General features: G+C 48.3%; 1 protein-coding gene across 1 annotated transcript in view; it reads left to right on the top strand.

Annotated features, from left to right (window-relative positions):
* VWF (von Willebrand factor) overlaps window positions 1-25,389 on the top strand; it is a 141,351-nt gene that overhangs the window by 76,248 nt on the left and 39,714 nt on the right. Inside the window, exons 19-34 of the mRNA XM_055315447.1 lie at window positions 1,684-1,787; window positions 3,047-3,185; window positions 5,729-5,863; window positions 7,970-8,116; window positions 9,229-9,369; window positions 9,585-9,698; window positions 11,151-11,307; window positions 12,348-12,506; window positions 13,187-13,322; window positions 15,428-16,806; window positions 18,964-19,080; window positions 19,179-19,319; window positions 19,584-19,727; window positions 22,324-22,488; window positions 23,438-23,481; window positions 24,009-24,186. Coding sequence (XP_055171422.1) covers window positions 1,684-1,787; window positions 3,047-3,185; window positions 5,729-5,863; window positions 7,970-8,116; window positions 9,229-9,369; window positions 9,585-9,698; window positions 11,151-11,307; window positions 12,348-12,506; window positions 13,187-13,322; window positions 15,428-16,806; window positions 18,964-19,080; window positions 19,179-19,319; window positions 19,584-19,727; window positions 22,324-22,488; window positions 23,438-23,481; window positions 24,009-24,186 — 3,400 coding nt within the window. The remainder of the gene's footprint in view (window positions 1-1,683; window positions 1,788-3,046; window positions 3,186-5,728; window positions 5,864-7,969; window positions 8,117-9,228; window positions 9,370-9,584; window positions 9,699-11,150; window positions 11,308-12,347; window positions 12,507-13,186; window positions 13,323-15,427; window positions 16,807-18,963; window positions 19,081-19,178; window positions 19,320-19,583; window positions 19,728-22,323; window positions 22,489-23,437; window positions 23,482-24,008; window positions 24,187-25,389) is intronic.

Raw genomic sequence — 25,389 nt, 5'->3', positions numbered from 1 at the left:
TTTTTGTCGATAGGCTGAATATCCTAAAGAGAGGTCTAAAAACATCCAGCGTGCAGACCAGGAGGTGTGGGAGCCTCCAACCAGGCTGCCCGGAGGGGAAGGGGTGGTGCATGTTCTGCTAAGGAGAGGTGAGGTTAGCAAGGCTCTGTTTCCTGGAATCCATCCCCATGCATCACTTTTGTCTCACATAATGTTTCCAGTAAGGAGACTTCTTGCCTGGTCTCCATCAGCTGGAGGTATGGGCATTGGCGAGCACAAGCTTCCCCAGCGGATGCATCCATCATTCTTACTACTTAGCCACTAGGTGGCAGGCCTCGGACTCATGTCAGAGCTGATGAAGCTTGGCATGGGGGGTGGATATGTGGAAATGAACCCCAGTTGTAACGCTGCTGAAGGCTGTGGTAGGGAGACCTTCGCCGCCCCCTCCCTGTTCCTCCTAAGCTGCCATCTTCCCTACTGGATCCTTCTTGGAGGAACAGGGCCCGGCTGACCTGCCCCTCTTCCTCATTCTGTCTCCTACCCTCCCCTTCACTTAGGAGTTGAGGACTTAGGGTTGACTGAAGGTGGTGGTTACCATAGCGGAGGTTATTCTTCCCATCCCCTTCCAACACACACACACACACACACACACAACACACACACACACACATGACTTTTGCCTATGGTCCCTGCCCTGTTCCCAGGGCTCTATCCAGTTCCAAGCCCTGGGAACTCACGCTTGTCTGGGAGTGACTGGAGCACACAGATCCTGACATACAGACCAGGAGCTTCTCACTCCTTGGATAGCTCTGGAACCAAGGTCTGTTCACATGAAGGTGACCCAGAGCTCTTTTAGATCACCACCATTAGGCCATCCCCAGAGCAGACGTCCAGGGCTGCCTTCTGAAGTTGGGACAGAAGCATATCTACACACTAGGGTCAGAGTGGGTTTGGATAGCTCTTCCTGAGCCTACTAGGGCCGGTGGGTCTTAGTTCTTTTTTCCCCTGGCCCCTACAGACCTGAGGAATGTGACATGCTCATGTCCTTTGTGGGTGGAGGGCAGGGAAGCAGAGCATACCCCAGTGGAGGGGGTGTCAGAATCTCAGGGGACGGGGTGAGGAGTGGGCTTGTGGGACTTGACTATGCCCCAGACTCCCCTTTGGTCTATCCCTACCTATGGCCAGTATGCAACCTTCACCTCCACTGCACTAAATGCATTTAAATTTTACAAAATATATTGTCCATCTTTTTTATTGTAAACAATACATGCTCATTGATGAGCATTTGGAAAACAATTTTAAAAACCAAAGAAGAACTAACATTCTCCTTTTCTTCTATTTCACCCTTCCAGTTGGTTGGAACTTCTGTATTTCCTTCTAGTCTTTTTTTGACATATATGTATATATATGTATATAGTTTTGATACATATTTAGTTCTATAATTGGGACCATATGTATATACAGTTTTCCCTGTTGTAAACAGGGTCAGTATTTCTCACAGCATTTAAAAAATATTTTATTTATTCATGAGAGATGCACAGAGAGAGGTAGAGACATAGGCAGAGAGAGAAGCAGGCTCTGTGTGGGGAGGAGCCTGATGTGGAACTTGATCCCTGGATCCCGGGATCATGACCTGCTGTCTTCCCAGCAGGGCTTCAGATCACTCACTGTGGCCCCCAAAACATTTGGATTCCTTTCCTTTAGGTCCGGCATGAAAACAGGTGTGTGGCGCTGGAAAGATGTCCCTGCTTCCACCAAGGCCGAGAGTACGCCCCAGGGGAAACCGTGAAAATTGACTGCAACACTTGGTGAGGCCTGAGAGAGGCGTTCCTGGGGACCGAGCCGTTGGGGTGGAGTGAGCCGGAGTGGGGATGCGGGGGCCAACATGGCCACAGGACCTCTGGCACTTGCCTCCAGCACCCTGTGGGAATGTGGTTATTCTTTCCTTTTCTCTGTGCCTCTGTTTCTCTATCTGTAAAGTGGGGAGAATCTTTGTCCTCACCTGTGCTCACCCTGCATAGACACTCTCCCGGAGAGTAGTGTTTCCAAGAAGGACCTTGGCCCGTATTGATCAATACACATGCGGCCAAGCTGCCAAGAGGCACAGGCTTTGAAGGGTCCCTCTCTGGCCTTCTGCTGCCCCCTAAGCATACTGCAAGTGTGCTTGTCACAGCATGGTTTGAAAAGGACCTTCTGCAGGTGGTTGGTTTTCTTCTTCCTTCTCCGTGGCTACTCTTCATTGGCCTTTTGCTCTGCTCACGCACCATGCTGTGACTTCTGGGTTGCGCACAGCTTTAGGGAGAGATGCACGTGGACAGAGGCAGGAAGGGCTGGGAACTGGAAGGGGCTTCACTGTCTCTCAGGCCTGAGGTCTGAGCTTACCACTTCTGACGCACAGAGTGGGCTTCCTGATGTCAGCTCTGGTTACAGACCGGTGGGGGAGGGGTGGGGTGCTGTGGTAATGGGCAAATCACTGTAGATTTAAACATAGCTGTGAAAAAAAAATAAACATAGCTGTGTACACACAAAATCTCTCCTGGCAGAAGTTGCTGGTTAATCACTATTTTTCCAGCTCAGAACTTTGCTGGTGTTGTGTCTTGTTCTCCTCAGTGAGAGAACCTCAGAAGGCTCTCAGCCTCAGTGTCTGTTCTGTAGAGACCCCATGGCCACTCAGGCAACTTCCAGGGAGGCTGAACTTTAGCAAATCCATAGTGGGTGGTCTTCAGAGGATCTGGACCTCTTCTCCTGGCTGCCCGATCCCCTTGGGTGACCTGTTTGCTTCATTGCCTCCCTTCCCCCCTTGGAACAGGAGAGCAGTGTGGCTTCCCTTTCTCTTTCTTCACCCTATGCTCTAAAAATGTGACAGTTTATGACTGCAAACTGCCCCCCCCCGTCCACACCCTAAAGGCGGTGGCATCCTATACTTCTAGAGGCTTCCTGAAGGGTGCCACTCTGGTGGCACCCCAGAGTGGTCTGCATTCCTTCATTGTCTCTCGTTCCCCAATGCCCAGAAGAGCCCTCACCTCATGTTACCCATCTTGGTCATCCTGGCCATTACTGTTCCTAGTGTCTGTCGGGACCGGAAGTGGAACTGCACAGACCACGTGTGTGATGCCACTTGCTCTGCCATTGGCATGGCACACTACCTCACCTTCGACGGGCTCAAGTACCTGTTCCCTGGGGAGTGCCAGTATGTTCTGGTGCAGGTGAGAGGGATGGAGGGCGGGGTGCTGTTTGTCTCTCTGTGGGACTGGGAGGTGCTGACTGCCCTTTGGGGGTTTCTGGGTCAGGTTCTGCTATTCCTTCTGTAGAAATAGCTCTGGAGCTCATTTCTACTGGAATAATTTTCCAGCTCCTAAAAGAGGTGCCTGAAACTCAGAGCGATGGTCTGTCTTCCTTCAGCTGACATGGAGACTTACAGGGTGGAAGCTCATTTGTTGACCGGGCCGTGTGTAGGGGCCAGGCTATCATCAGCCCAAGTTAGCACTGACATGGACTTAGATAAACGCACTGGTTGCTTTTGGCAGACACAGCATCAGTCAGGATGCACAGTGGGGAGGGGAGCCAGGGCTGGACTGAGCCCCCTCACCCTCCCTGCTAGTGCCCTGGTGTGTGGCCCAGGACGAAGGGACACTGGGAATAGTCCCTGGAGTTGGCTTCCCGCCCTATGATCCTGTCGTCCACCATTTCCATTCCTAACCTAGTATTCAGAAGGCGGGGCGGGGGGGTGGGGAGGAGTCATACTGCCCAGGAAATCCTAACCGGTGAGTGAGGACCCCAGTCCCTCTGCCTTCCTCTCCCCACTGTGTGGATTCCTGTAAACTTCTCTTGCTCGTTGACACCAAAGTGAGTAAGCAAGGAGGTATGAGTGCTTTTCTTATGGGGGTGAGACAACTTGACTTTGTGAAGCTTTAAAACAAATGTGGTCTCTCTGTCTCCATTCTTGGGAGGAGGGGCAGGGGCTTGGCATGGTCTGAAGGGAGGACCGCAAACCCATAGAAGCCTCAGCCCCAGAGATAGAGCTGAGGAGCCCCATGAGTCAGGCAGTGAGAGTGTCTGAGCATGCATGTATGCAGAGCATGCTGGGAATGGGGCAGGATCAGTGACAGCACTGAACAGCTGTGCACAGAGCATGCTGGGAGTGAGCATCGGCACTAACCAAGCCTCTATCTCCCATATCCCAGTGTGGCCCCAGAGAGGCATGCAGCATTCTGGGGAGACAGACAAGTCATGCACATCATGACATGGTTTTATTGACACTTATGAACGTGGTGTGTACCCCCTTTTAGAGCTTTCCTACATATTATGTATGGCAGCCCGTCTTTTGATTATCTGCCTCCCAACCTTGGTTGCAAAAGATGAGGTGACACCAGTCTTGGGGCCCAACCATCCAGCCAATTTTATTTATTTATTTTTTTTTTTATGATAGTCACAGAGAGAGAGAGAGGCAGAGACACAGGCAGAGGGAGAAGCAGGCTCCATGCACCGGGAGCCTGACATGGGATTCGATCCTGAGTCTCCAGGATCGCGCCCTGGGCCAAAGGCAGGCGCCAAACCACTGCGCCACCCAGGGATCCCATCCAGCCAATTTTAAATGTGAGCACCCAGAAAACATGACTAGACCGATTTAGTGCAATGAAAAGGAGCTGGTCAGATCTGCTGCTCTCCAGCTTTCCCCCTGCCCAGCCAAAGCTTTCCCAAGTGGGCTAGTTTTAGAGTCCCTTTCAAATTGTGCTTCTTCGTGGTTGCTTGTTTTCCTTCACAGCCAGTCCTGTTGTTCCCTACTGATACTTTCCCCTGGATCCTCCCCTTTCTCCCTTCTTCCTTTAGGAGATATTATCAAGATTTGAATCTTTTTTAGCCAAATCTCAGTTGATGACAAGAACCATTTATAAAGCTCCTATACCTTTGTTCCCTCATTTATCCTTCACAATCCCATTAACTCAACACAGACCCATTTAACCTCTAAATCCCACTAAGTTGGCTGATCCTGACTTTTAGAGGGGCAGATTGTATGTGTGTATGTGTGTGTGTGTGTGTGGGGGGGGTGTCAGTGACTTGCTCAATGTAGCCAATAAATGGCAGAGCCAAGGCTCACACTTTTTTTTTTTTAGTGTCTTTTTTTTCTCCTATCATACCACAGCAATAGCCACCATGGAGAGATATTTTCTAGAAATGTGTCCCCTTTACCTTAATTTTCCATGCAATTGACCAAGACGGACCAGAACTCCCTCATCCTCTATTCCCAAACAGCTCAGTACCCATAGAGCTGTGTTGAATGACTTCTGGTTATATTTCTGGGCCAGCAGTCCAGAAGGATTCAACCAGAATTGAGAGCCACAGAGTGCCATGTGGTCAGACTGTCCTTAGCTGGGTAAGACTGAGCACTAACAGGTCTGGGTGGGGGTCTTTAGGCTGCTGTGTTTAGCAAAGCATACCACAGGCCTTTCCCCTTTTGCCTCTCTCCCTCCTTCTCTACCTCGTGCCCACTGACAATGGTTCATATGTAATGGCTGAAGATGACACACCTATCCTTTCTCCCCCCACCCTCATCTCATTCTCTTTCTCTCTCAATTTCATTCTCTCTGTCTCATACAGACACATGCACATGTATATACACATGTGCCTGGACATGGTAACATCCTTTAACGCATATCCTCCAATGGTCTGAGATGATGAGATGCTTATCTTCTGATCTGGGGAGAGGTAGCAGGGATAATATTTCTCTCCTGGCACCCCCTTTCCACAGGATTACTGTGGCAGTAACCCTGGGACCTTCCGGATCCTGGTGGGGAATGAGGGGTGCAGCTACCCCGCAGTGAAATGCAAGAAGCGGGTCACCATCCTGGTGGAAGGAGGAGAGATTGAACTGTTTGATGGGGAGGTGAGTGCCAGCCTGATTCCCTCCACCCTCATACCTCCTTTGTTCTTCTGTCAGCTGATTAAGAGCAGGCATTGAGTGTTGTTTAGAACTTGTGTGATGGAATATTGTACAGCCATTAAAGAGCATGAGGTACAGCTATATCATCTGACCTTGACATGTTCTATGAGAAGAACAAGTTGCAGATGACTATGGATGATGGATTCCCATTTTAGTGAAATAAAGTGCAGAGAGGTATGTGGAGAAAAGTGTGTAACTATCTGTAAAAGCGTAGTGCTTACCTCTGGAGGGTGGAGTGGGGATTGGAGGGCAGGAGGCCCTTCCCTTTCATATATCTATATCTATATCTATATCTACATCTATATCTATATCCAATACGTATATAAATATACATATATGCACACATCAGCACACATGTACATATATGACACACACGTATCATACATACATACATATGTATGTACCACAGCATAATATATCTCTATATATGCACATACACATATAATATAGACATATACACACATTTATACATGCATGTGCATATATCACATATACATGTAATATACAGATATATACCAGATATACATATATACATATGTATGTATACAACATATATAATAGATAAAAGCATGTATATATCATACACCACATCCATGTACACATAATATAAACATATGTACACACATATATATACATATATACTTATCTATCATATACAAATATATATGTACATGTATACATATATACATATGTACATGTGTTGTATACATGTAATAAATATACATATACACATATCCATCATCTATACACACACATATATATATACATATATAATATATACACAAATATATGCATATACATTATATGTAACACACAAAAACATTTATTTTGGGAAGTAAGGGTGTTTTGGCAGATTTTTACTCTATGTTTTTCAGTTCTTTTCAGATAAAATCTTTTTAAAAGAGCTCAAAAGAAAAGTAAACAGATTTAGTCCTTATATGCTAAGAGTTTATGAAGGGTTCTCAGAAGGGTGCAGAAGAACCACTTAGCCTCTTGTTTAAGATTCTGATCCTGGAAAAAAAAAGATTCTGATCCTGGGGTCCACCTTGGGATTCTGACTCACAGGTCTGGCTGGGACCCCAGAATCTGCATCTGGAGGACCACATAGTCTGGACACCATAGTTTCGCTTCTGCTGGTCTGAGCATCTTGTACTAGGGAGACCAGGGTCTGGGCTCAAACCTGTTCTGGTATCTTCATTTTGTTTCATGGTCTCAGCCCGCATGAAGCGAATAATGGGGCGAATTCCCCATTATTGACTGTCGGTCAGCAGTGTCAACCCTATTTCAAAGGATAGATGACAGTGGTGATGTCGAATAGGAGGTGTGCACTTATGATTGGCTCTGCATGTGGTATGTCACTAAGGAGAGAATCTTTATGAGGGGATGACAGGCTCTTAGCAACTTCGATTTTACAAATTAGTCAGCCAAACACGCAGAAGGGGGGTCCGAGTGTTAGGTGCTGGTGATAATTCAAGGGCTCAGGTCAGAGTCTTTCTAGAAATTGAAATCCGTGATTCCTGCCACCAGGGCCAAGTTCCTCAGTCTCCCTGTTCTGTCAGTTGTGATGCCTGATGACAGGGCCTCTGGAGAGCAGGGCATGGGGGAAGGAAAGGGAAGAGTACTCATTTATATAAACAGATTTTAAATGAATTGCCTAGAGGTTGTAGGCTTTAAATCATATTCATGTTAAAATCTATTTAGGAGACCACATGCATTTAATGATTAAGTATCAAAAAATCCTTTTTGTAAGGTGATGGCTATCTTCGGCTAGTTGGCCTCACTGTCCTTCGAATCTCACAATTATGATTTTGCTGCCATCTCTGCGGTCATCCCTTACTCATAGGATTCTTGGCCAGTGATAGGCAAGATGGGCCCAGAAATGTCCAGGCAGGGTCTTGGCCTCGAAGGGGCATGCTCTGACCAGGAGAAGCAAATAACCTGTGGTTCCGGAAGGCTGTGGCGGCAGGCAGGGGTTTGGGGTAGAGGGAGGAGCTGATCACACATGCCTGCCCTGCACTCTCCCTCTTCTCGTGCTTTGTCATCCTTCAGGTGAATGTGAAGAAACCCATGAAGGATGAGACTCACTTTGAGGTGGTGGAGTCTGGTCAGTACGTCATTCTGCTGCTGGGCAAGGCACTCTCTGTGGTCTGGGACCACCGCCTGAGCATCTCTGTGACCCTGAAGCAGACATACCAGGTCAGTGGTTTTCTCTGTCTCCTCTTCATCTTGCCTGTGACTTGCTGTTTCCACCTTCTTCAGCTCCCTGAGAAACAGCCCACTGCCCCTGTGCCCACCGTTGCAGAGGAAAGTGAGTGGTCCCCCAGTCTGGTCTCCCTCTCCACACAAATAAGACTATGGATTCAAGGCATGGAGTCAGCTTTGGTGGTTTCCTGAAAGTAGCTGCATGTAGGAAGGATGGTGGCGGGGGCCCACTCCCAACCCTGCAAACAGTTCCTTTTGCCATGTGTGGATCAAGGCATGGGCATCTTTGGGGGAGCTGTAGTGTTGCCCACTGCAACCCTGTGGAGATCATATTCTAGTGGGGCTGTTATTTTAGATTGGTTGGTCCGATGAATCTCACATTGGGAAAGTGGGCATGAACAGAGTCTTCAGGGAAGGGAGAGAGGGAGGCATGTAAATATCCAGACAAGAGAATTTAGGCAGGTGGCGGAGCATGTGCAAAGGCCCTCTGGTGGATGGTGTTTGGAGTATTTGAGCAAGGAGGCCAGTGTTCGGGACCTGTAGCTGCACATGAGTGCTTGTTGAATGCGTGGTAAGTGAACACAGGGACAAATAAGATATTGTGTCAACTTTGGTGGCATTCAGTATCCAGCAGAATGCTGGCCAGCCTGTTCTGGACAGGCTGCATTTGTTCAGATAATGGGCTTGCCTGTCCACAGTAAAGTAGGATCAGAACATTCTCTCTTTGGACCTGTACAGTCTTACTGATGTCATGTTGAAGCAGCTCCTCTCTCTGCTCAGCTTGCCACTGGGGAGATAGAGCCCTGGAGCTACTAGGGACAAGCCTGCCTGATTGCCACCTCTGCCCTTGGTGGATTGTGGGACATGGGCAGGTTGCCTCTCTTTGTGAGTGCCCTCTGTTTAACTTTAAGATGGGTGCGTGAGGAAGCCTGGGAGAAAATTTGGCAGGGACGCTGGTCTGTTTCTGGGTCTCCATCTTCATCCCTTTCCTGGCCTCCCCTTCCTCTGACGAGCCTGCATCCTCTGCTGCCCAGAACCTTCCTTTCCCTGAATCAGAGAGTTTGGCCCTAGGTTTACAATGCTCATGATCTCATCTTGTCTGTCAGGAGCAGGTGTGTGGCCTGTGTGGGAATTTTGATGGCATCCAGAACAATGATTTCACCAGCAGCAGCCTCCAAATAGAAGAAGACCCTGTGGACTTTGGGAACTCCTGGAAAGTGAACCCGCAGTGTGCCGACACCAAGAAAGTATGTCTGGGGTCTCCATGTAGCCCAAACCAGCAGGAGGTCTGCTTCCTGGAACATCCCTACCAGTCTCATGGGGGCTGCAGGGGTGGGGTGCGGTGTGGGATGTCAGGTGGTATGAACTGCAGTGGTGGCAGGGCTCTCGAGGAGAGTCTCTTGGATTCTTCTGGGTTGACTGGTCGGGGGGTCCTTCTGTGTCCTCTTGCTCTGTTCCCCAGGTACCACTGGACTCCTCTCCTGACGTCTGCCACAACAACATCATGAAGCAGACGATGGTAGATTCCTCCTGCAGGATCCTCACCAGTGATATTTTCCAGGACTGCAACAGGCTGGTGAGGGCTGTGGGGCAGACGGGGGCAGAAGAGTGCTAAGGGCTGGCCCAATGGATACTACCTTGGAGGCTGGGAAAGAATCTATATCAAGTCACCCCTTTACTCCCTTCCTTGGCTTCGGGCCGGGAAACAGAAAGCATAATGGACAGGGTATGAGGAGAGCAGTGCCTGGTGAATCATTTTTTCTTCTATTCAAGGTGTAGCTCTTCTGGCCATCTGCCAGCACTTCTCTTTGGGCCTTAGTGTTAAGGCTCTTTCCCCCACAGATTATCTCACCTCCCACACCAGAGCCAGGGATCTCATCTTCCTGTTACTGCCGCATGCTGACCTGAGCACCCTCTGCTTTCACAAAACCCTTCAGCTCCAGGTTCTTGTCTGACAGATACTCTTTTTCAGCCTATACTCTGTAGGGATTTTGAATCCTCATTGTAGGACTTCTTTTTGGGTCTTTATCTCAAATGGTGACAAAAAGTTCCCCAACGTTCAATTCACTTTCTGTCTGTCTCTGTATGAATATATATACACGTATGGGTGTGTGTGGCAACATGTATATATTTCTATACGTACATGCACACAGCAACCTACACACATGCGCTGCTCTGTAGCACCACATGTGGAAGAGACTGGATGAATTCCTGTACCTCAGGGCTCCTTCTCTCCATGCATTGACTTTTAATCCCTGAGGATAGTCCAGAAGACTACACAGGATTGCCTGGTTTGGTGGAAACCCTGGGCATCTGAGTTGGAGGAATGCTGATAGCAAGGCAGCCAGGGAAATCAGGATTGTTGGAATGTCCTGGGAACAATGATCTGCCTAACGTCTGGATTCATTCCTTCCACAACCACCTTGGAAATGGCCAGTGGGGGAGCAGCATGTGTCAGGGTGGGGAAGGTGGGCAGTGGTTACTATAGTTGAATGTGGGTGGTGGGTGGGTCAGCTTGAGGGGCAGGGCCCAGGCTGGCCAGGCTGGCCAGTGGAATAGCCCCACAGCCCCTCAGTGAGGCAATAGGAGCAGTCCTGATGCCTTTCCTCCTCTGTTTTGCTGAATTGAGGCAAGGGAGGAAAGTGACCAGCATGTATGTCTGTTTGCTTTATGTAGAAACATTGAAACACCCATGAGGTTGGGGGTGGGTTATGGGGATGGCTGGCTGGCTGAGCAAGTATGTGGAAAGATGGATAAAAGAGAAGGTTCTGGGAAATTCTAAGACACATTACTTTCTGTGAAAGGCCGGCGGCATTCCTTTATTAAACTTTTCTTATTGGAATCCAGATTAGAACCTAGAAATTATGCCTTTGTATCCACTCCCTGTTTGGGCTGCTGACGAGCATTTCCCCTCCCATGCTGGGGCCCCCATTGCCCTACTTTGACCACAAGAATATTCTCACTCAGATCAAAAGCCAGAGTTCCTAAGTTCTGCCCAGGCCTAGGCCACCCTGAGGTTCCCTTGCAGGTGGACCCTGAGCCATTCCTGGACATTTGCATCTATGACACTTGCTCCTGTGAGTCCATTGGGGACTGTGCCTGCTTCTGTGACACCATTGCTGCTTATGCCCATGTCTGTGCCCAGCATGGCAAGGTGGTGGCCTGGAGGACAGCCACATTCTGTCGTGAGTCCTGATGTCCCTCATGGTCTCAGACACCCTCCCTCATCCTTCATGAAGTTAGACCTAAAGACCTCAAAGTGAGGTGCAGGAGGATTCTTTCATGGGAAAGAAGACAAAGCTTCTATGTGGGGATGGATGGCCGAGGGCTGAAAGGAGTTATGACATTGATGTGAATGAAGAAGGACAGGGGACAGCGATTAAAGACATTGATATGTAAAGTTCCAGAAGAGGGAGAAAATAGAACAGTGATGAAGAGAAGAAGGAAGTCAATATATTCATTAAATTCAGTATCTTTAATTAGATACTATTATATTTGCCAATGGGAGTGAGCAATGCATACGTTTCTATGGAGTCTTTCTTCCTTGGCTGTGAGCAGATGATTGTTTTTTTAAAAATTAATTAATTAATTAAATTAATTTATTTTTTAAAGATTTTATTTATCTATTCATGAGAGACACACACAGAGAGAGGCAGAGACACAGGCAGAGGGAGAAGCAGGCTCCTCGCAGGGAGCCTGATATGGGACTCCATCCCGGATCCCGGGATCATGCCCTGAGCCAAAGGCAGATGCTCAACCGCTGACCTACCCAGGCATCCCAATTTATTTATTTTTAAAAAGTTTTATTTATTTATTTGAGAGAGAGCCAGAGAGCGAGCAAGCGAGAGAGCATGAGCGGGGGCAGGGGCAGAGGGAGAAGCAGTCTCCCCACTGAGCAGGGAGCCGGATGCAGGGCTCAATTCCAGGACCCCGAGATCATGACTGGTCTCAAGGCAGATGCTTATCCAACTGAGCCACCCAGACACCCCAGCTGATTGTTTTTATATGGAAAACTGATTCAGAACCATTCAGTTCCTGGTGAGGTGCTTTAAAACCCTGGCAGCCTCGAATACTGGTGATTCCCATAGCTCTTTAGTTCCCTGCCATCACCGTCACCTCCCCCAGGGCCATCACCACCATGGGTCTCACCACCATCTCTTTGGGGGACTTTGGTGCAGTCCTGGCTTCTCGGGTTGCACAACTTGGTTGTGTTCTGTCTACACAGCCCAGAATTGCGAGGAGCGGAATCTCCACGAGAACGGGTATGAGTGTGAGTGGCGCTATAACAGTTGTGCCCCTGCTTGTCCCATCACGTGCCAGCACCCCGAGCCACTGGCATGCCCTGTACAGTGTGTTGAAGGTTGCCATGCGCACTGCCCTCCAGGTAAGGCACCTGCCCCTGGGGCTGGACAGGCTGGGGGGTAGGCTGGGCTGTCAGGAAGGTTGCTTCCCTCTGGTGCTCCACTTCAGCCTTGCCCTGCGGTGCTCTGTTCCCATCTCTGCCACCCTGGGCTCTGCTTCAAGGTGCCCTTTCATCCAAGCCAGGCCAGCTGTGATTTTGTCAAGTTGAGCTCCTGGACGATGCTTGTGTTCGCCTATTTTGGGCTTATCACTGGGAGCACTTTCTGATAGAACTTTCTACAGGGATGGGGACGTTCTGCTGAAATGTGGTTCACGTGTCTGAGGAATTGAAGTTTCAATTTTGTTTTGTGTCTGTTCACACTTAAATTTAACTAGTCACCTGTGGTTACTGGCTACTCTGTGGGATAGCACAGATGGAGAGTAATCAAATATATTCTTGGGGCAACGTGAAAAGACCCCTGGAGATAAGATTTCCTTTGTCCTGAGGCTCGGGTGTGGTGAAGTAGGGTGAAGGAAAGCCCCCTCTCGGTCTTGCAGAGGGATAAGTTAAGCCCAAAGAAGGAACATTGCTCCCTTAGTGGTGAGGTGGTCCTTGAGAGAGGCAGGCAGACTAGATTCTGGGATAGGTCCCATTAGTTAAAACCGAGCCTTCCTTGTGTCAAAGGTGAGAGTTTTGCTTCCTAACGAGGATTTATCATGCAGGGCAAATCCTGGATGAGCTTTTGCAGACCTGCATCGACCCTGAAGACTGTCCTGTGTGTGAGGTGGCTGGTCGTCGCTTGGCCCCAGGAAAGAAAATCATCTTGAACCCCAATGACCCTGAGCACTGCCAAATTTGGTAAAACAGGCCCCCTGGTGTTTAAAGTGATAAATCCTACTATCTTCTCTGGGTCCTGCTCAGAGGTGTAGATCTGGGGAAGAGCTTTGCTATGTGAATCGAGAGGTTGAGTGTTGGGTTTGTTTTATTTCTTCTCTTTCAGAGAAGAGTTTTCTTCTCTTTAAGGACAGACTATATTGCTTCCTCAGAAAACACCTCTTAAGAGGTCAGGGTTTTTTTTGTTTTTTTTTGTTTTTTTTTTTTTTTGAGGTCAAAGTTTTTAGCCTTTTCTCACTTAAGGAAGGAGGTGATCTCTTACTGTCCCTGGAGATCACATCTAGTCTAGGACAGGTACCTCTGGAAGTCAAATTTCCTTTTTTCTCAGAACTCTGACTCCTCAGTGTGACATAGACACCTTGAGGCCACAACTGAGGTCCCAGGACAGGACTTTCATAATTGGGAGGGAAGACACTCATCGCTGCATCCCTGGGCTCTCCCCTGGATTACATCTGGGAGCTGGCCTTTGGGGAGGTGACCTTTGAGGAGGTGAGAAGGAGTCCTAAGGGTGAGCTCTGAGCTTTCTGAAGCTCTGCTCCCAAATAAGGAACATGTATTCAGATGTTGACGTGTTTAACACCACACCCTGACACTGATCAAGCCTTATGGGAACTTGAACTTGAGAACTTAAATTTTCTGGGGAAGGGCTGTGGCCACAGCTGCCAGCATCAGATCCCACCGCCACCATCTGTACAAACAAGGGGAACACTGCCTGGGGTAAATTTTCTAGCAAACACAGGAAACTAGAAAGTATGTCACTCACGCATTGTTAACCAAGGATTGAAGCAATAAATCGTGTGGACTATGGGGAAGTAGAAATTAACTTCCCAGTAAGATCCTGCCTGCCTACCCTATGTTGAAACAGAGACTGTAAGGAATTAAGAGAGGTGAATCCAACACTGGCTTGGGATTCTGAGCCACACAGGCATGAGAGCTTAGAGCCCTCTCTCAATCTCCCCCTGCTGGCACATGGGGAGGGGCAGCTGCCAGGGTATATACCATGGCTTCAGATAGCTGTGGACAGTAACTCCAAGGCAGGCTGGGGACGTTGATTGGGAGGCAAGCCACAGAGGACACTTCTCAGGCCTTAGGGCACTATGGCTTCCTGGCTTTACTGGGGGTGCTGAAGCCAAGTTGCTTCAAAGGCAGAGCATACGAATAGGAGAAGGTCCCAGGCTCTATGGCTCTCTACCATAGGGCAAGTTGATTTCACCTCTGGTCTGACATACTTTGTCATTTCTAGGACACTGGTGTGGAGTGACCAGAAGGGACTGGAAACTTGGCCTGGTAGTGCCGGAATTTGTAGGAGGGCAGGGGCTCTGCTACAGACTTGGGGTGTGTGCTTGGGGTTGGGTGTAGGGCCTAGACTCTCTCTAGCAGAAGACAGGTGTTTACCACATGGTTTTTGGAGGAATGAATGAACAAGCCAATGTCTTTTGCCCTAACATCTTGCACCCTCCTGAATACTGTTTCCAACTCTGTTCTGGGATAAAATTGGGATTTTGAATCTTTGTTCATCTTTACAAAATGTTTTCACTCCACTTTTTTTCTCCTTTCCTTAAGGCCCAATGTATTAAACATGATATAAAATGTATTCAGCTTCAATTCTGGTATAATAAATATGGTAAAGCATTTATCTTCAATAGGACATTCAAATGCCTTGGTCAGCATCAACATTTTAAAGCAATATTTATTTTTGGAGACACTTGGGAGAAAGTTTGGATTATAATTAAATATGTGTGCTGCTGAGATGTAGGTTGAAAAGACATTGACTTTGAAAGGCTATGTGGAGGGCCTAGAAGCAAGAGAGATTCTCCTCAGGTGCTGCGATGGGTTAGAGCTATGACTTTTAGAATAAAGGGAGGCCTTTGCTGCATGAGTAGGGGTGCTAACTGGGGACATATGCTAAAAAATGATGTGTCACTTGGGTGGGAAGTAACCCATGAGAGCTCAGTTTAGGTAGACCTGGCAGGCAGTTCTATGGGAATCTGTGGAATGGTTCTAGATAAGGCCAAGATGCACCCAGAGGTTCTTTCTGAACTATTTCTGGTTTTCTCTCTCTACTGCAGTCATTGTGATGGTGTCAACTTCACCTGTGAGGCCTGCAGAGAACCTGGAAGTCTTGTGGTGCCCCCCACAGAAGGCCCCATTGGCTCTACCACCTCGTATGTGGAGGACACGCCGGAGCCGCCCCTCCATGACTTCCACTGCAGCAGGCTTCTGGACCTGGTTTTCCTGCTGGATGGCTCCTCCAAGCTGTCTGAGGACGAGTTTGAAGTGCTGAAGGTCTTCGTGGTGGGCATGATGGAGCATCTGCACATCTCCCAGAAGCGGATCCGCGTGGCTGTGGTGGAGTACCACGACGGCTCCCATGCCTACATCGAGCTCAAGGACCGGAAGCGACCCTCAGAGCTGCGGCGCATCACCAGCCAGGTGAAGTACGCGGGCAGCGAGGTGGCCTCCACCAGTGAGGTCTTAAAGTACACGCTGTTCCAGATCTTTGGCAAGATCGACCGCCCGGAAGCGTCCCGCATTGCCCTGCTCCTGATGGCCAGCCAGGAGCCCCAGAGGCTGGCCCGGAATTTGGTCCGCTATGTGCAGGGCCTGAAGAAGAAGAAAGTCATTGTCATCCCTGTGGGCATCGGGCCCCACGCCAGCCTTAAGCAGATCCGCCTCATAGAGAAGCAGGCCCCTGAGAACAAGGCCTTTGTGCTCAGTGGTGTGGATGAGTTGGAGCAGCGAAGGGATGAGATCATCAACTACCTCTGTGACCTTGCCCCCGAAGCACCTGCCCCTACTCAGCATCCCCCAGTGGCCCAGGTCACGGTGGGTCCGGAGCTGTTGGGGGTTTCATCTCCAGGACCCAAAAGGAACTCCATGGTCCTGGATGTGGTGTTTGTCCTGGAAGGGTCAGACAAAATTGGTGAGGCCAACTTTAACAAAAGCAGGGAGTTCATGGAGGAGGTGATTCAGCGGATGGACGTGGGCCAGGACAGCATCCACATCACAGTGCTGCAGTACTCGTACATGGTGACTGTGGAGTACACCTTCAGGGAGGCGCAGTCCAAGGGCGAGGTCCTACAGCAGGTGCGGGATATCCGATACCGGGGTGGCAACAGGACCAACACTGGACTGGCCCTGCAATACCTGTCCGAACACAGCTTCTCGGTCAGCCAGGGGGACCGGGAGCAGGTACCTAACCTGGTCTACATGGTCACAGGAAACCCCGCTTCTGATGAGATCAAGCGGATGCCTGGAGACATCCAGGTGGTGCCCATCGGGGTGGGTCCACATGCCAATGTGCAGGAGCTGGAGAAGATTGGCTGGCCCAATGCCCCCATCCTCATCCATGACTTTGAGATGCTCCCTCGAGAGGCTCCTGATCTGGTGCTACAGAGGTGCTGCTCTGGAGAGGGGCTGCAGATCCCCACCCTCTCCCCCACCCCAGGTATGCAGGCACTTGGCCGGATGTGAGGGCTGCTGGTGGCTGGCAGAGATCCAGTTCTTGGATTCTAATCCTGCTTCCCTGCTCTGCCTTTAGTCAAACCCCGGTCTTTAGAGTGCCTTGTTTTCTCACCTCCTAGCCAGGGAGATGCATCCATGATCCTTTGCAGGAGTGGGGGATGAGGGAGAGGATCTTTTCTTATTGAGTGGGCTTGTAAATTCAAAGGTTATGCAAGGCTATTGTTAAAATGTAAACAATACCAAGGATATAGAGTGAAAAGTACAAGTCCTGCTTTATCACACAGCCTCATCCCCACCCAATCCCACTCCTTGCTTTGGAGGTAGTCTGTTAAATTTGGTGACTCTCAGCTCTGACCATGCTGGGCAGATAAAATCACTCTAAGTAGCTGTTGATCTTTGGGGCAAGGCCAGGAAGTTAGGTGACAGGTAGCGGAGTTAGTCTTCAGATTCTGGAGCCGGACTGCCTTAGTTTGAAATTCAACTCTGCCACGTACTACCTGGGTAATTTGGAGCAATTTCTTTTTGGTAATAATTTTGGGGTAATTTTGAGTGAGTACTTCTGTGTAGATCTCTGCTCCTCTGCCAAATGGAGATAACAGTAGTACTTGTAAAATGTTTAGAACAGTACTCAGCACATAGCCAAGTGCTCGAAAACTGGTTGTCACCAGTGCTCCTGTGACCGCCTTCTTAACTGATCCTAATGTCCAATCAGGTCTTAGTTCTTGAGCATAGGCCTGTTCAAGACATTCCTTGGTGTGTTTGGGACCATCCCAGAATAACTTTTCTTTTCCCCAAAGAGCTGTATTTTTTTTTCACTGAAGTGTGATTAATACACAGTGTTACATTAGTTTCAGGTGTACAACATAGAGATTCAATAATTGTGTTGAATTCTCAGTGCTTATCATGGTAGGTGTTCTCTTAATCCTCTTCACCTATTTCACCCATCCCTCCCACTTCTCCTTTGGCAACCACCAGTGTGCTCTTTATAGTTAAGAGTCTGTTCTTTTCATTTGTGTCTTTTTTCTTTGTTCATTTTTTTGTTTCTTAAATTCCACTTATGAGTAAAATCACATGGTATTTGTCTTTCTCTGACTTATTTCACTTAGCATTAGGTCTGCCCTTCAGCTCTATCCTTGTTGTTGCAAATGGCAATACTTCATTGTTTTTTATGGCTGAGTAATAGTACATTGTGTGTGTCTGTGTATGTATATATACACACCACCTCTTCTTTATCCATTCATCTATGGATGGACGCTTGGGCTGCTTCCATGTCTTGGCTATTGTAAGTAATGCTGCAATAAACATAGGAGTGCATATATCTTTTAGAGGACGTAGGAAGAAAGGAACCCTTGTGTACTGTTGGCAGGAAGGCAACCTGGTGGAAAAGACTATTGGAGGTTACTCAAAAAATTAAAAATAGAATTGCCATATGATCCAGTTATTCCACTAGTGGGTACTTACCCAGAGAAAATGAAACACTAACACACCACAATAACTAACTTTCTGTTAATGTCTCCTGATTCTCACACTTGTTGTAAGTGCATTTGTTTCTTTGTTTTTGTTTTAACCAGAGCCACAGATTTACATTCTTGTGATGCTTCTGCTGAGGACAGCAGTAATAGCATCGTCTTATCAAATCTCAGAATGGTCTTTGGGCCAGAGGTTGTTTCTGTGCTGTGATCAGGACTCTGCCCAAACATTACCATGAGTACACATCATGTATGGCACGTTAAGCGCCCTAAGATGTGAGAGCACATGAGCTGGTCCTCCAGCCCTCGGCTGCCACTCCATCTCCTTTAGCCATCTATCTCTCTGCTGTGCCACTCTGATATTTTGCTCAATTCTAGAAGAGTTGCAGCCTCCAGTTACTGAGGGAGCAGGTGCCTCTTGCTTTCATCTGTAGGCATTTAAGCAGCTTTTGGATAGATTCTGAGTCTTCCCAGTGTCTCCAAACCTAGGGCACTCATGGGCCCCTGTCACTCCTCCCTGGCCCATGTCACCACCAGGCAGGACCAGTGGAGACATCCTCCCCTTTGCGGCAGCCTCCTGCTCACCCTCGGATGCAGTGTCTGCTGCAGTGGGCCTGGTGGTCAGCTCCCCTGCCAGCACCTGTGTGCTCACTCTCCTGGTCTATTTGCAGATTGTAGCCAGCCCCTGGATGTGGTCCTCCTCCTGGATGGCTCTTCCAGCATTCCAGCTTCTTACTTTGATGAAATGAAGAGCTTCACCAAGGCTTTCATTTCAAGAGCTAATATAGGTGAGTGATATACTTGAAGGGGCAGGTTGAGAAGGAATGCTTTCTGGGGGCTCCACTTGATCCAGAGTGGGATTCTCATGTTCTTTCTCCCCCATTAGGGCCCCGGCTCACTCAAGTGTCAGTGCTGCAATATGGAAGCATCACCACCATCGATGTGCCTTGGAATGTAGCCTATGAGAAAGTCCATTTACTGAGCCTTGTGGACCTCATGCATCAGGAGGGAGGCCCCAGCCAAATTGGTAACCTGGTGCTATGAGCGGGAGCCTTGTCAGGTCTTAATTATTGGCATGCTTGACTGAGTAACCTCGGCCAGTCACTTTGTTCCTTGGGCTGCTTTCCTTTCCTGTAAAGTGTGGGCCCAGACGCTCCATCTGGATCTCACCTGTGTGTATCTCTGTCTCTGAATCATTCCGTTTAGACGACCTAAGGATCTCTTCTGAGACAGGCTGCCCAACATTCCTGCAGTTAGGACTGACTTGGTGTGGTCTGTTCTCCATTCTCAGGGGATGCTTTGGGCTTTGCCGTGCGATATGTCACCTCAGAAGTCCACGGTGCCAGGCCCGGAGCCTCGAAAGCGGTGGTTATCCTAGTCACAGATGTCTCCGTGGATTCAGTGGATGCTGCAGCCGAGGCCGCCAGATCCAACCGTAAGTGTGCAGTATATGATCCCGAGACTCTCGGAAACCACTGGAGGACTGAAAGTGGGAGGGTGGGGGGGTTGCTTTTGGGTGGCTTGGATGGCAGTGAATGCCTCAGAGCCCCCTGTGGCCTGGTTTCAAACATCAGGGACTGGCCTAATCATGTGTTACTTAGAAACCAAACCAAACCAAACGCGTTTGTCCTTCATTTGTCTGCATGCTTTCAACTGTCGCCTGTAATCTCTCCCCATTTTCCCTTTGTGTTCTGGGCGGGTCAGACCTCTACACCTTTCCTTTCTGAGGTGGTTTTCTTGCTCTGTCCCTGCTCTCACCACGTCTGAGGCCAGAGTGACTCAGTATAGGGTTGTGGGAACCATCAGACCTCCACATGTGCAGAGCCCTCTCCCGGTAATGGCCTAATGGGTGTGGGGTGCAGATTGGACAAGAGAAAGGGTGCAGCTTTAGGAAAGGAATGAGTGTGGGCATGACCAAGCATGCCAATAAACATGGCACCCCATGTTCTGTGAATAGCAACAGAATGTGAGCTGGGGCGGGTGGCATCATGCCCAGGGAGGGCAGGTGGCATTATGCCCAGGGAGGGCTTAACAATGTTAAGTCCCTGCATGGCCGCCTGGAGACTTGTTCATCCTTCAAAACCCTGCTCTGGAGTTGTCTTTGCTGTGATGTCTTCCTAAGAGAGTTATTCACTCCCTTTTCTGTATCATGTCTGAACAACTCCAAATGTGCAAGTCCCCTTGTATTTATTTGTTACGTTTCTGTATCTTGCAGTATCTTGCAGAACTTGGGGATCTTTGAGAGCAAGGGCAACATCTTGCTTATTTTCATGTCATCTGTGCATGATGCATGAAAGAGGTGTCCATCTAATATTTGCTGAATGAATGAAGGAGACATGTATATGAAATCGATTATTTTAGGGAAAAGGACCCTAAAAGGGAAAAGACATACATTTGGATGATACAGTGAGCTTACAAGAACTGAAAAGTTGCTGGTAGAAAATCAGTTCTAACCTTAGGCAAATTGCACATTCCTAGAACTTTCCAGAGAACTGAATTGTGGGATTTCAGGATGGAGATGCTTCTTCAGTATCATGAGTCCAAAGAAAGACTTTCATCTGGAAGGGAAGTAGTTGCAGTCTGGGGGAAACAGATGTGCCCTAGGGCAAGTCATTTGATGGTTCAAAGCCTCAGTTTCTCATCTACTAATGGGCACGTACATTCTCTGGGCTCAGGCCTATGACATTTTCTCTTCTCTACTTATACTCGCCCCCTGGATGGTCTCATTCAGTGTCATGGGTCTAAATCCATTCATACACCACTGACAATATTCCAATTCTCCAGCCTGGATCTCTCGCTTCGACTCCACCTTGATGTTCTAAAGATAAATTCAATGTAAATCAAATTCACACCTGAATCTCCTTCCGTAATTGTTCCCATCTTAGACAAGGGCAGTTCCATCCTTCCAGTTGCTCAGGCCAAAGGCATCTGTGATTCCTCTTTCTTTCTTAGGCCTCTGTCCAAACTATCAACAGACTACTGCTCCATCTTCAGAATATATTGAGAATCCCACCATGCCATATCATGTCCACCAGGGCCACACTTGTCTCCCACCTGGACCATTGTAATAGCTTTCTGATGGAACCAGGTGGACCAGCTGCCACCTTTGACCCCTGTAGTTCATAATCAACATGGCAGCTATAGTGACCCTTCAAAAATTGATCAGCCCAGGGGCACGTGGTTGGCTTAGTTTAAGGACCTGACTCTTAATTTCAGCTCAGGTCATGATCTCAGGGTCGTGGGATCGAGCCCTGTGTCAGGTTCCATGCCCAGTGCAGAGTCTGCTTGAGGGTTCTCTCTCCCTCTCTCTGTCCCTTCCCCACTAAAATAAATAAACAAAGCTTTAAAAAAATTAGCCCATGTCACTCTTCTGCTCTATAGTCTTAGCTGGCTTCCCACTTCATTCAGAGTACATTTTATGTCTTTACATGGCCTATGAAGCTTTGCATGGTCTGTGTCCCCCTCCCTCTCTTGTTTGCTCTGCTCCCACCACCCTGGAGCAAGCACTGATACTTTTGCTTGGGCACTTGTGCTCAAGACTGTTTCCTCTGCTTGGGATATCCTTATGGCTCCTTCAATCCTTACTTCAGGCTTCTGCTCAGATGCCATCTCTTCATCAAATGCTTCTCCAGTCCCCTTGCATGAAACAGTAACTCCCACTCCTACCACTGGGCACTCCCATCCTCATAGCCCATTTTGTTTTTTCCTAAGCCCTCATGCACATCTGAAATACTAGACATTTACTTATTTCTATGTTTTTTGTCTGTCTCTGCCCATGCGAAGTCCATAAAGACAGGATTTCATCTGCTCAGCTCACTGTATCCCCGTTGCTTAGAATAGTATCTGACACAGAGCGGTGTCATTAACATTGGTTGACTAATATCTTGCTTACAGGGTCAGTTTATGAGACCTGTCTGGAAAACATGAGGCTCTATGCAGATGCTGGGTACAGCTTCAGGCCTGTTCATTGAGGGCCTACCTGACCAAAGCAGGCTGACACAGACCCTTTCTCATTCCTCTGCTAACTCCAGGAGTGACAGTGTTCCCCATTGGAATCGGAGATCGGTACAATGAGGCCCAGCTGAGCAGCTTGGCAGGCCCAAAGGCTGGCTCCAATATGGTAAGGCTCCAGCGAATTGAAGACCTCCCAACCGTGGCCACCCTGGGAAATTCCTTCTTCCACAAGCTGTGCTCTGGTGAGTCTCATAATGTCTTTCTTACCCTCTCCAAAAACAAAAACAAAACCCAAGAACAAAACTCATTCTAGAGACCGGAGGGTGGCCATGCACAAACTATGACCTTGATGAAGATTGTTACATAGACTAGGACCTTCGGGTTTCTGCTTATGGAAAATTTGTACTACAAACATTCAAGGGACTACCAGAAAGTTCTTGGTGTATAGCTCTCCTTCCATCCTAACTGTCTGTCCATCAAGACTTTAGCAGAGGCACCCATGCTTACTCCTGCAGAGTGATCTGGGATGAAGAAGTGGAAGACAGCAGTAGGGAACCCCAGCATGCTGCAGACCATGGTCTTCTTCCCTGTGTCATATATTCACCCTTAGCATGCGGATACAGGGCCTTAGAAAGCCAGTAACATAGAATCTAATATCAGAGTACCAGAGTTTAAATTGACGTAGTGAGAATTTTTTTTTTTTACCACATAGGATTTTTTTTATCTGTTTTTATTTATTTTCCTAAAGTTAACTAGCTGTGAGTCAAAACCTACTACAGAGCTATTGCCCTTTTCTGCTGGAAAATAGCTCTCCTGGTGGGACTCTTAAAGATCTCTTTCAAATTTGGGGGATCTTGCCTCATTTCCTCCCCCTTCCCCTCATTAGGCACTGATCAATGTATGAAATGGGAAAAGGAAATACTGACCATGAGAGGCTTCATGCACTGGAGAGATTTCTGTGTTCTTACTGTTGTTATTACCATAATATTTAAGAACCACAAAGCACATGTGGGGAGAACCACAGAATGGCCACCTCTTAACCTGGTGGACCTGCATCCACATGGTTAAATTCCCACAGAGCCTTTGCAGAGCGAAGTCCACTTCACGGATGAGCCTGAGGCAGACATCGTGAAGGGCTTGGAGCTTCTGCCTAATGGGTGGGACCTCAGATCTTATATGTGTCTCTTTCAGGGTTTGATAGAATTTGCGTGGATGAGGATGGGAATGAGAAGAGGGTGAGTTCCTTTTGGCTGACTTTGTTTTTATAAAATAATTTTTAAAAAGATTTTATTTATTTATTAGAGAGAGAGACAGAGACAGCGAGAGAGCATGATTGGGGGAAGAGGGGGAGAAGTAGGCTCCCCACTGAGGAGGGGGCCTGATATAGGGCTTGATCCCAGGGCCCTGGGATCATGACCTGAGCCAAAGGCTCAGGCTTAACTGACTGAACCACCCATGCACCCCTCAGCTGACTTTGAAGGAAAGATCAGAAATGAGTATTTGGGGTGCTTGTTGCCCCTTGTTCCTCTTTTGGTCTTGGTTCAGTTCTCCCTCTTACCAGTATATCGTGCTTTTGTGTATGAGGGGGCCCAAGGGGGCATGGTTTCCACCTGTAAATCTTGTGTTCTGCATCCTTGCTGCTTGGGCCCGTGTCCAAATCCTAGTCTCTGTGTCCTCGGAGGAGATCAGTTGCCCAGTTGATGGGCTTCAGGCTGGCCTGGCTCAGCCTCTGCCTGCCTGAATCTGCTTCTTTCTTTTGCAGCCCGGGGACGTCTGGACCTTGCCAGACCAGTGCCACACAGTGACTTGCCTGCCAGACGGCCAGACCTTGCTGAAGAGTCATCGGGTCAACTGTGACCGGGGGCCAAGGCCTTCGTGCCCCAATGGCCAGCCCCCTCTCAGGGTAGAGGAGACCTGTGGCTGCCGCTGGACCTGTCCCTGTGAGTCCATTGCTTCACCAGCCTGGTTGGTGTTGCAGGGGCAGTGCTTTTAGTATGGCTGTGCAGAGTGGTAGACCAAGAGGTCCTTTCTCTCCTCACTAGCTGCAAAGTGCTACTTCATCCACTTTCCCTCCCTCTTGTGTCCTTTGGATGTATTTTCATTTAGTCCCAGGGATCGCTGTCTCCTCCTGTGTCTTTGGAAAGCACTTCCCCAGATAATACATAACCAGAAGGAAAAATTGATTTTCTGAGGTCAGTGCTCAGCCTGGCTGTTAGCAAGTCAGCCTTTAGGAGTCTATGCTAGAGAAGTATAGCAGTGAGAGTGACACCCCCAGAAAACTCTCCTCTCATACCTAGAGCTGTATGGGAGTTGGGTGCCATGGTACATCAACACAGTGGCCTGGTTTAAGAGAAGGATGTAGTCAACTCCATCTTGTGCAGATGTGTGGAGGGCATTCATCCATGGGGGCAGGTTAGTTCTCTGCCTATGGTTGGGAGAAATAGCTGCGTCTGGCAATACCTACTCAGCATTATTACTGTGTTGAAAGGACACAACCAGTGAGATAAAAGCAGAGCTGTATTTTATACCCCACCCTCCCTTGACAGTTTATTTCATGGGAGAAATTATCTCCCTGGACTGGATGAGAATGCTACCAGACCTCATGTCATTTTTGTTTATTCATAAAGAGTTCTATGGTTACTTTAAGTTATAAAACAAAGTCTCAACTTGTTAATTAGGTGCCTACTCCTGTGTAATAATCAAAGTCTAAAGTTTCAGTTAGGGTCAGAACAGCTCTCTAATCCCCATTTGGGCTGCCTGCCACCAGGACAGGGGTGAGTTCTGCTTCTCTTTTAGTTTTGGGCATGGGCAGGGAGGATGGAAGGGCGTTTCGAAGGTTCTCATGGGACTGGGGCTTCTGTGAGAGAGCTCTGTGCTCCTTGCCTGGCAGGTATTTAGAGCAACTGCTTTACCTTGTAGGTCTCACAGGTTCCCCTGCTATATTCCTCTGATACTCACTCTTGGGGAGCAGAAGGAGTATGTATCCTTGGGCTGGCTCCTTCTTCTAGCCATGCTTCTGTTTTTTTGTATCCGATCCCTCTTAGGCTCTCTCTCTTTTGGGGTCCTCCTGACCCTAAGGTAGAAGGTCTCTTAGGGTCACTTTTAGAACAATGGCAGGTCACAATTCCTTCCATAGGTGCTAT

Source organism: Nyctereutes procyonoides, unplaced genomic scaffold (assembly GCF_905146905.1).
Source record: "Nyctereutes procyonoides isolate TBG_1078 unplaced genomic scaffold, NYPRO_anot_genome, whole genome shotgun sequence".
NCBI lineage: Eukaryota > Metazoa > Chordata > Mammalia > Carnivora > Canidae > Nyctereutes > Nyctereutes procyonoides.
This window is presented reverse-complemented; position numbering and strand designations above follow the sequence as displayed.